A 12,015-nucleotide genomic window follows, 5' to 3' on the forward strand; every position below is an offset into this window, starting at 1 on the left:
TGACTTCAGCTTCCAGAGATACAAATCCAAACTGATCTGCTTGATTTCAGGTAAAACCAGCACTTACTGATCCCCCGAAACAGTGTAGTTTACTCTCAGCATTTCTTGAAGCGAAGAAAGAAATGTGGAAACCTGTGTGGAGTCAACTGTCACCTCGCTGTGAACCTGATGTTGTTTCTGTACAGATACTGTAACAGACTGGGAGTCCATCCTCTGAAGAAGTTAATACTAGTGGGCATTTTGATCCTCTGTTTACCTCCAAGCAGAATGCTTTGTAGATAAACTCTCTTAATATGTTCATGTATGTTGTATCATTTCCATATAAAATATGTTCTCATCACTACAAACAACAAACAAATTGTAATTGCTATGGTGTTTATGTTGCTGTGAGGAGTGACAGAACAAATCAGATTCAGGCCAGGGAATATTACGCGGAACGAGGAATTTTACCCAGTTACCTGAACTCAAATCATTAAGATAATCATAATATCATTTCACAACTTACACATGCCTGCAATAGCAGGGCATAGAAGCCTCAGCTCCGTGAAGAGCAATTACTATGCCATCCATCAAGTCCATCAAAAATGACATGAAAAATAATGAATCTAGAGAACAACAAAAATAGTGGGTTACATGGTCCATAATCATAAAAGCGCACAAATCCAAAGGACTTCCACATCACAGCTCGTGACCACATCATTTTGAGACCTAGCGTTGTGGTTCCTTCCTGCATGGAGTTTGCATAGTCTTCTTGTGCCTACGTGGGTTTTGTAGGGGTACTCTGGTTCCCTCCCACATGCCAAAACCGTGCATGGTAGGCTTGTTGAACACTCCAAATTGTCCCTATGTATGACTGTGATTGTGAATGGTTGTCCCTCTCCTTGTTCCCTGCGATTGACCGGCCACCAGTAAAATTAAAATAAATAAATAAAAACACAACTTAGACTACCTTTCATTTCAGTCAATTGTTTCGCCCTTATGCATGGCCTGCAAAGGGGTCTAATTTTGACAATGAAGCCGTTGCCAAAATGTGGATTGCTTTAATGATTTAACAACAACAACAACAAAAAACAGGTAAAATAAAATTTAAAAAAAGTAGCCCTTCTCTAACGCAGCTGGATGTGACGGTCAATTATTTCATTGGTTATTCAGAGAAAATTTTCTTGTTACGCTTAGTAAAGTTGTTTGATAAGGGGAAAAAAATTCCATGGAACTCCAACTACTACTGTGTGTGTGGTGACAGTTGATAATTTTAAGATTCATCATGCACCTTTTTGTGTTGTGGTTTAAAGTTTACCTGAAGTATTGCTAGGTTTGAGTTCATTTTTTTTATTTGTTTTTTTAAAGAGTTTTTTTGAATATCCTTTGTGGTTTTTTTTTCCTTCTGTTTCTCATTGATTTCACCTGTTGTTCCCCACCCTCTTGTGTGTCTCCCAATTTGTTGCCTTTTGTGTCACACACCTGTTCCTCATCATCTTGCCAACCCCGTCCTTGTGGGATCATCTGTTTATGTTGACTAAGTTCATTGTCAGCTTTACCTCCTCGTGCACTCCTGATTTTCCCAGTAAGTTTTGTTTTGCTCTTTGTTGTTATTTTGTTAGGGTTTTTTGTTTGTTTTGCTACTTTTTGAAAATACTTAAATGGGGTTGGATCTTATCGCCACAAAGTCTTCACATAGGTTTCATCCGCTCCTTAAGTCCTTTTCCCTATCAATGTCGATTGCTGTCTATCACATGTCACCAATTTACAAATTGACAATAAAAATGTCATGAACACACAGGCCTTTTTCTCGTCTTCCATTTTGACTCCAGGTTTCAATTCCTCATATTGGTCTGAATGATCTCCATGAGTTTCGCCGCTATTACATTATTTGAAGTATAGTCGCTTATAACTAATCAAATTTCTTTTTCTCTTGGTTTCTTTTCCCACAGGTGGAGCGAGAAATAGCAATTCTGAAGCTCATAGAACACCCACATGTTCTAAAGCTACATGACGTCTATGAAAATAAAAAATACTTGTAAGTATCAGCTTTGGATTTATTGCAAATATACGAGAACCAAGTTGTGCTTTACCCCAAACAATGTTTATGTTGTAGATAAAGCTTGGTTAGTTGATTACTTTTGCGTGTTTTCCCCCACAATTCTCAAATATGATAATGTTGGCCCAAGAGGCAGTTTTAATTGGCTTGGTATGATCTAAGGACAACAATGTCAGCCTTAGAGGGGCCTATGCTCCATTAATATTGGCATAAGGCATTTAATTATATCGCTCATGCTTTGGGAATGCTAATCGGGAGAGAAAATATCCATAATGCAAACAGTATGACACACTCGTCAGCCGTGAGATGATTTGCAGTAGGCTACATTAGCCATGGAGACTGGCAGCCGTATTATACATTCACACTCAAACACATTCATAAAGCTATTTGCTAACTTGTGGTGAGTGGCAAGCCCATCGGTCATTTGCAATAGTCCCTTCATCCACAGAGACCGATTTGTCAATCATATCCAATTAGTTCTCATCTGGACTTTTACACACCAAACGGGATATAGCACGCTGTTCTATGTCCTTCAAGATTATAAAAGGATGAGAGTAAGAAGAATATTTAGTTTTGCTCTAAGTGGATTTTTTAAATCTTGTTTTGATCCATTTAGGTTTGACAGTTGGTCACGAGGAGCGTGACCTAACAACTGAAGCACTCATGTTAATAGTGTCAGTTTGCACTTTTAAAGTCTCTGTAGTGAAAACCATCAAGTGAAAGATAAACAATGTAATGGTACAAGCTATGCAACAATTTAAGATTTATGAGGCCCTTTCCATAAATATACAGCAAGTGGATTCCTGAGTGGAAATGTAAGTAGAGTAGGTACAGTCTTGCATCAATATTCTATTAAAGATTACTTCATTGCCCCCCAAGTAAATGATCGCATCATGATGTTGACATACATGATACCTCTAAGAAAGAAAAATAGCAGCCATTAGTGTGCTGCCAAAGTAAGCATAATGGAGATGTTGAAATTTAATTTATAATAGGCTGTCTGAAAGTATTTTTTTAATCTTCGCTGACAGTGGTGCAAAGACACATGCATTCCCATTTGCTGCCATTTTATATATACAAAGATCCTGTGAAGGAAGTAGCATTTTCATTTGAATTGTCTTTGTTGCATGTAGACTTGGGCGATATGACAAAAATTGTTATCACGATAAAAATAAAAAAATCAATCTATTGATGATTATCATGATATCTATCACATCTTTTTTTTCAAATTTGAAACTTCAAACTTCTGTGAATACGTAAATAAATTACTTTCCTCCTTATTCAAATATGAAAGTAATTATGTTGCCTTTATTTTTGTTATTCTGTTGTCCAATAAAGATAAGACAACTCCCTCCTTAGACTATGAAAAGTAAAGAATAAAACCATGCAGAAATTTTGACGTCTTTATTTTTATAAAATTACCTTAAAACCATAAGTTGCTGTGCAATATGAAATTAATAAAATAATAAACTGAAGACATCATCACCATTGGCAAGCAGACTATTTTCAGCCTCACAAAAAGAAACTTAAATTTACCTCACATGGCCGTTCACAAAAAAAAGTTGGAGGAACTTAACCCATGATAACCCAATATAACAAGTTTTAGATTTTTGCAATGTTTTCAGAACATTTACATTCAATTGGGAAACACCTTGATATCAAGTAAGAAAAATATTACAGGCTGTCCTCAGATGAGGACAGTGGGTTGGGTTAAGAACATTTTCAATAAGGCTGCTCTTTGTGCAAAGGTATGTATTTACGAGGAATTAAAAAAAATGCCAGGGAGAATTCACTAGGATCTGTTATTGGGTCAGCTTGGTCTTGTCCTGCATCTCATAATCGCTCATTTTGACTGTTATTGTCCTTTTGCGTTCATGCTCTGTGTTAGCCTCTATTGCTAACATGCTAAAAACACATCCCCATCATCCTCTTCTCCTGAGCATTGGTCTGAAACCAGCGTTGATCTGGAAACAGCACCCCCAATCTCTGTGGGGGTCGGGTGGTGTAATTGCAGTTTAAAATTATCAAGATTTTATCGAAAGTTTTTATTATCGTTGACAAAAATTATTTCACGATAATTATCGTTATCGTTTTATCGCCCGTTTCTATTAAAAAATACTCTCCATAGCCCAACTGTTCTCATTATAAATTCTCACAATACAAATACAGTATAAAAATAAATTTAAAAAAAAACACTCAGCTTTTTTTCTACAACTAGCTTTAAGTGACCCCTCTTCTCCAAATATTCAGTGTTAAGGCTGCTCCTATGCTTGAAATATGTATCAACATCGTTTAACATTACCAATGTTCTCACGGCTCAGGGGACAAACCTTTTTTCGGACACTTTCCAACATCTTGTTCAGTCTTCCCCAGGAGAGTTGAGCTCTTTTAGCTGGAGGGAGACCAGCTGCGTATTTTTTTTCCCTTTTACAGTCCATTTTTCCATGGCGTTTATGGGAAGGGAGCTAAAGGTATGTATTTCACCTGCTGCCTGACATTGTTTGTGAAGTAGTGAAGATAAAGGGAGGTTGAGCACCAAATCAATGAAAGGAGGCCAGTTGAGGGCACAACTGGCCATCAGCCTGCAGACCGTTTCATGCAGGCTTTGGCAGAGATTCATCTCCTCATGTCCCTTTGGAGCACAAGAGCATGGCCATCCAGTCATGATGACTTGTGGCTGAAAAAAATATGAGACTAGGTTACACGCAGTGCATGATCCTTCTCTAAATTAATTCATAATCTTCCGATTTCTGCAGTTAACAATAACCACGCAGAGGATTTCCCTTAAGTCTCTTTTAAATTATTAACTGAGCCACACTGTCACATAGTACCCTTCTTCGTCTTCTACGTCTAAGTATAATGAGCCTTTCTCATCCTTTTGATGCCTCCCACAGGAAGTGGGTTTGTCAGAACTCTTCACGTAGAAGTGCGCTTGGGACAGTTTTAAGAATTAAATATACATAAAAACAAGGGTGTAATGTGACTACCACTTTTAATGATAATCCCTCCCACATCATCTCATGAAAGCCTCTGGAAGAACATGCTCTCTTTTTAGGGTTGTTTCTTGCAGAAATGTATAAATAAATAAGTATATTTCTCTAAATTCATCTTTCTGTCCTTTTTTAGGTACCTTGTACTAGAACATGTGTCTGGTGGAGAACTGTTTGACTATTTGGTGAAGAAAGGCAGATTAACGCCAAAAGAGGCCAGAAAGTTTTTCAGACAAATCATGTCTGCGCTGGATTTTTGCCACAGTCATTCCATATGGTGAGTGTCTACTAATGAATGTTTGTATGTAAGTTATGTCTGTTCTGGACCAGGGTCACATGAATTGAACTTGTTTGCTACCCTTGAAGGGCAGATTTTCAACATTTGTTGGCTGAAAGCAATCTGAGCCGCCAGTAGGCCGCATTGACTGTCAGGTTTAGTGAGGTTTTTGTGCACCGCCTTGATCTTCCCATTTTGCACCAATATCCCACAAAGTGAACCCTATGAAAAAAGCATAAACATCTACAAATATCCTCACAACGTGAAAGAATTTTCTCTATATGAAATAGTGAATTCTAGTTAAGTTACTGCAACACTTCCTATTACTAGATCCTATATGTTACCCCAAATAATAATAAAAAAATTGTGCTCTGCGATTGGCTAGCCACCAATTCACGGTGTCTCCCGCCTTGTGCCCGAAGTCAGCTGCAATAGGCTCCAGCACCCCGGTGACCTTTGTCAGGATAAGTGGTTCAGAAAATGAATGAATGAATGAATGAATAACTGGATGTTTCAGTACATAGACGCCCATCCCAGTCAAAATGGAGTGGACATCTATCGCTGTGTCAGAGGTAGCAAGTAGTAAGTTATTTTTTCCATTGAGTCATTCATTTTTTGAACCGCTTATCCTCACCTCACAAAGGTCATAGAGGGTACTAGAGCTTATCCCAGCTAACTATGGGCACCAGGCAGGGGACACCATGAACTGGTGGCTAGCCGATCGCAGGGCGCAAGTAGACGGGCAACCATTCACGGTCACACACATACCTAGGGGCAATTTAGAGCTTTCAGCCAACCTACCCATCATGTTTTTGGAATGTGGGAGTAAACCAGAGTATCCAAAGAAAACCCATGCAAGCCCGGATTGAACATCCACACAGTGAGGATCCACCTGGGATCGAATCCTCAACCCCAGATCCGACGTGGTAATCACTCAGCTGCCAAGTTAATATCTTAAATAAAATATAATCAGATACAAGAGTAGAAAGCTTGTTGATCTATTTCCTTAGTTTAGCTGTTGTAATTGGTAATATGCCAAAGTTACTGTGTGGTCAGTGTAAAAAAAAAAACTTCAACAGCTCTAGAAACCTGATCTGGTTCATCACCCTGAATGGCAGCCAATGAGATGATAAAAATGCATTAATTCCAATGTTTTTCAAGCAATGAATGTGCAAAGTTGAATTTGCATTTGTTCATGTGCAAGTGATTTATTTGACTTCATGTGATGCAAAAGCAATTATGTTCCCATAGGTATTATGTATTTAATAATTAAAGCTTGCAGAAATTATTCCATACAGCAGTAGCACCTGGTAAAGAATTTTCCTTAGATGTTGATAATCTTATTATCCAGTTATGGTAGAGTAGTCTCAAATAATAAATAATTTAGAATAGAATTCAGACTTAAGGATTTTGTACCACTGATCTGTCTTGCCTCAGGCAAAGAAAGTCTCAAGTCAGTAATTAGTGCGGGTAGTACGGATTAATCCAATTAGGGTAAAGCACCTGACATCCAGTGCCTACACACACATAGATTATTGCGGAGCCTTTGTCGTGAGATTTAACTGCAGATTCATTTTCCATCGTCTTTTTTCCTCTGGCTGCTCAAATCCGCTCAGTAACACTCTTAGAGAAGGATGCCTTGTAAGTCATCGTGAGGCGGATTCCCTTTCATATTCCTTCTTTTCTCAATTATAGAGGCCAACACAAAGGCAGCCCTCCTCACCTCACTCATCATCCCCGTTAATGGGAGTATCGCTGCCTCTGAATAAAATAATGGCGGCCTATTAATAGTGCATTACAATTGGGCCAAATGGCGGACATTACTGCCACACACAGACAGAGGTGCTCGGCCTCATCAGGCGATTCTTACATCACTGGAGATGTTTGACTTGCAGTCATTTTCAGTGAAGATTTTCTTGCAGTATAATTTGATGATTAAAAAAAAGAAATGTGGCAGGGGTGAATTTAGTCCATAGCTGTCTTCCTCTAATTAAAAACATTGGCTAGATGTTTTGTCAGTACAATACATATATACTGGTAGTATGGGGAAAAAAGAATGGTTCATACTGAATTCCGTGTTCAAAGTCACTATATTGTTACCCAGGTATACTCTGTCTAACTAAGAGATATTCCAGTGTGACGTTTAACAACTGACTGGAGACCCCTTTTAGATCGGAATTTTCCTGTTTGCACTTGAACAAGGGGAGCCAAAGCTCCAAGGTAAAGGTCGGATCGTCTTCTTAAGGTTTGCCAATCAAGATTAAAATCCTCTTATTTTAATTCAGAAAACTAATTTACACATTTACCCTCGAATGGATCCCGACAAAACGTGACTTTGAGCATAAAAATATATCAAAATGTTTGTCCTGTCCTGATGCTTATCAGTTCTCATACATTTCAATTAAAAATGTGATGCAGGAGGCAGTGGGAAAAAGCTTCAGGGGAGTTAAAGAGTGTACGATAATTATTTAACCAAACAAAGCAAGGTCCATCAATTTCAGCACAGTGTTTCTTCATTACAATACTGATTATTGGAAGACTAATTTAGTTTGGTAAGCTCGGGAAGTACAATTATGGAAGTCTCAAAACAATTTTCAAATGCCCTGAAAACAATAATTGTTCAACACCATGGTAAAGAGGAAGGATAGAAAAAGCTATCTCAGTGATTTTAGCTGTCAGTTCCCACTGTAAGGAACGTAGTAAGTAAATGGATTACCTCAGGCAAAGTTCTATTTAAGGCTAGGACTGGCAGACTGGCAATGGAAAATATTAGATAAGCAGAGGCAAAGGATAGCGAGATCAGTACATCTCAATCCACAGATGAAAAACTTTTAATACACACATGCCACAAAGAAAGTCGCTTGAGGTATGATAAAGCATAATTGGAAAAGCCATCTTTGTTTTGGAAATTTGGATAGGTACTGTGGACTGATGAAACTAAAATGGACTGATGAAACTAAAATGGACTTATTTGGACATAACAAGGGGAAGGATGCATGGAGGATGAAGAACACCGCATTTCAAGACAAACACTTTCTTCCGTCAATAAATTTGGGGCTAGTTCCATCATGCTGTGGAGCTGAGTGGCCAGTATGGGTAATAGCAATCTTCTTATAGTTGAAGCTCAGTGACAAAGTTGAAGTGCCTGGATACTTCAGCATGACAACAACCCTCTAAACATTGTTCAGAATCTACAAAGGCATGTATGCAGATGGAAAGGTACATCTCTGGTCATAACAGTCGACAGAGATGAATAATATATAAATTATGTTGGCTGGTTCAAAGAGAGCGGCCCATGCTCTGAAACCATCAAACTTGAGTGAACTAGATTAAAGTATGGTCTAAAAAGCCTTCAGCCAGAATTCATACCCAATTGGAAGCTATGGAACATGTTTAGAAGCTGTTGTTTTTGTTAAAGGGGGATCAATTAAATATTGATGTAAATTTTCTGTTGCGTTGGCAAAATGTATGAACCTGGCTCATTTTATGTTTAAACGATTATTGCACACTTTCTGTCTTCACGGTAGGTTAGGTCAGCACTCAGAGATGTGTAAAGAAAACTAATATACTGAGCATGCCACATGACATAATTCCATAATTTAGCTGCGTGCAATTGATAGTGATAGTAATAGTGTGTTTCTTCCATCTAAAATTTAGTTATCCATTGTAAATGTGTTAATTTGTTTAGTGGCATGTATACATACTGAGTGAATCATGTTTCGTGACCCATATCATGTTCACTTCTCCACTAAGGTTGCAACCGCCTGCTTTGGTCAAGTTTTCAACCAAACTATGATACACTCAAACATACACATACGCACAATACCGTACCACCACTGACTTTGATAAATTACTACAATCTAATCTTAGTTCCTAAAAAAAAAATTGTAACAACCGTTTTCTTGTGTTATGTACCATAATTTCCGGACTATAAGTCACACTTTTTTTCATACACTGAGACTAAAACTCTTGTGACTTTTAAATGTTTTTTTCTCTCTGACCACTGAGAGCCTGTTCCTTTTTTGCCAGCTATCCAAAAAAACTATACATCTTACATTAACAGGTGCCTATTTAGCCTCTTGTTCTCCATTTAACTATTTTTACTTTGTTCTTGGTTTCTGATCAAATAAAAAATTACCCTCCTTAAAATGCAACTTATACTCTAGTGCGAGTTGTACTTTTTTCCCCTTCATTGTGCATTATTTCACAGTACAACTTGTACTCGAGTGCGACTTATAGTCCGAAAAATACAGTATGTGGTCATACTACAGTAAGATGTTACCTAATGCATTATTCGCATCACTGCTCTTGAATTATTGTTATTCATGTGAAGACGTCTAAATACCGAAGAAAACCCTCACAAGTACTACATACGGTGCAAACTGTAAGAGTAACAACTAGTAACCCAAAATCTTTATGGGCACAATTTTGTTATCTTTTTGCTTGTGGGCATTGTGCAAATTATTTTTCCTCCGGGCAAAAACCTTTGTATAGTGTTAGGTTCATCCAATTGTATGTTCCTTAGGTTTTTCCAATTCAGCTTTCAATAAAAAAGGCATCTGTAGTCACATCACATTTAATTCTTGCAAGAAGAGAATACATCCGGCAGCTCGGCCCACCCAAGATTATTCTAAAGAGCGGCATTATGTCCTGCCTATTTAAGGCTTCAAATCAAAACAATTACAAGGTTATCGATTCCATTTGCGTAAGCAAGAAACAAAACAATTCCATTTGCGTAAGCAAGAAACAAAACAATTCCATAATCAAGCAACCCAAGCGTCAACCTAGCGTCACAAATTAAAACAATATGCTTGATAGCCATCCGCTGACCCAACAACAATTTAAGCGTCCTTCACTGATCTTCATTGTGAACTCGCATCTGGGGAAGAGGTCGACGCGTATCTTCCAGTAATCAGTCCTCGGAGCAAGAACTCAGTGGATTGTTTTATGTCCTTTGCTTCTGTCCTGGAGAGCGACCTTGGCGTAGGCGTTTGTCTTCGTTGGAAGCGATCAACACATATAACTATATTGTTTAATATAGTTACACATTTAGGATGAGCATTACTATTCCTAATAAGCAAATATATTGACTAATATAGTAAGCATGTATATTATAAGGCTTTATATTCATTGCAAACACATTTATAATAATGATTACCCCAACATTCCCCCCTATATTATAAATTTGCACATGCAAATAAAACTTCCTTTCAGCTTTATTCCATTAATTCCAAATGAACATATAGTAACATCCCAGAATTAACCCAACATATAGAAACTGGCAGTCTCTACTATTTCCTGTGACAAGTCCAGCCCAAATGAATAGCTCCTATATGAACAGAAAGGTTATTTTGTATTGATTTTTTTTTTCAGTTCCATTGCTTCGAGGAGCCTGTGACAGTCAGTCCGAGGTCAATCGAATCAACACCTCACATATACTCAATGCTCCCCAGTCACATTGTCCGCCCACATCGTCACATCTTGCTCATGCTATGTTTTCTGGAGCATGTTATGCATGTTCATGACTTTGAGCCCCCAAACCATTCTAAGGCGAAGGGAATGAACTGAAATCAATAACTGACTCCACCTGGGCCACAACATGATCTGGGCTTTCTCTTCATATTTTTTTTAGTGACTGGACGAGTGAGTCAGTTATCATCTCAATGTGTGACTTCAATACTAATTTACTGTTTGTAGGTGGGAGAAAATCACTGGTGCCTATCATCGAACTTCTTCCAAACCATGGTGGTCTTAATTCTTATGCTAAGCATAACCATTGCATTTACATACACCATATACATTCATAATCCTTCAAACTTTGAGTCTTTCAGATCTCTTATTGGTTCTTCTTTTTCTTCATAGTAGGATTTTTTGTTCTTGATATTATGTCTGGAGACTTAACATTAACCCTACTCTCTCAGTCTTTCACTGGTTCTCTGCTACAAACTCCCTGAAAGTTTTAACTGTCCCAGAGGCTGTAATGCATTTAAATTGCTCCCAAATGTACAGTCTGGATCAAATGTAACTTGGTGTGTCATCACAATATCTACCATACATAAGAATTTAAATCCATTTTTTTTTCTAATACCGCCTCTACCCCACAATTTGCCATTGCAATATCTTTGTGGATTGACACCAAAACTCAATTAGAAATGGGCCTTACCACCATTGTGTTAAATGGAGTGGTCAGAAAGGATTATACTTTACAATGAGAAGGTTGTATTGAATTCTAAAAGTATTCCATGTCTAACTTCCTTCAGCATCTTTTCAAAAGTTCAACCTTTTCGCTTTCAATTCATTTAGAGGTCATTTACTGTATGGGGATTCATTTTACAATAAATGTCAGAGAATTCAGGGCAGAAAATGGTTGATATTTGGCCTTCTATCAACGGAATGATAAATTTAAAAAAACTGGCATTACAAGAAGTATAATTTTTTTCTTTAAAAATATTTTCTGCCTTTTCAGACAACAACAAAAATCACTTTCTGTACTTAACTGTTTCAAGCAAGTTTGTTTTTCACATGGATGAGGAACATATATTTCTTAAAAACTATAATTCAATCATCTGCCCAGTATAAGTTTATGTAGTACAGGAAAAAAATAGCATGCCATGTGTGCGCGCATGATGACAGGCAATTAAGTGCATGGTGGTATATTGCCATGTTCATGGGAAACCAATCTATTAGGTTGTTAATCTTGCCTGGGCAGC

The 12,015-nt window shown here is 37.7% G+C and overlaps 1 protein-coding gene across 6 annotated transcripts in view; it reads left to right on the top strand.

Moving 5' to 3' along the window:
• LOC144071293 (serine/threonine-protein kinase BRSK2) overlaps positions 1–12,015 on the top strand; it is a 148,208-nt gene that overhangs the window by 93,735 nt on the left and 42,458 nt on the right. For all 6 annotated transcript variants that reach the window (XM_077596261.1, XM_077596264.1, XM_077596265.1 and 3 more), the window contains exons 3-4: positions 1,932–2,017; positions 5,165–5,305. In XM_077596261.1, the coding sequence (XP_077452387.1) occupies positions 1,932–2,017; positions 5,165–5,305 (227 nt within the window). The remainder of the gene's footprint in view (positions 1–1,931; positions 2,018–5,164; positions 5,306–12,015) is intronic.

Source organism: Stigmatopora argus, chromosome 3 (genome assembly GCF_051989625.1).
Source record: "Stigmatopora argus isolate UIUO_Sarg chromosome 3, RoL_Sarg_1.0, whole genome shotgun sequence".
In the NCBI taxonomy this organism is placed as follows: Eukaryota; Metazoa; Chordata; class Actinopteri; order Syngnathiformes; family Syngnathidae; genus Stigmatopora; species Stigmatopora argus.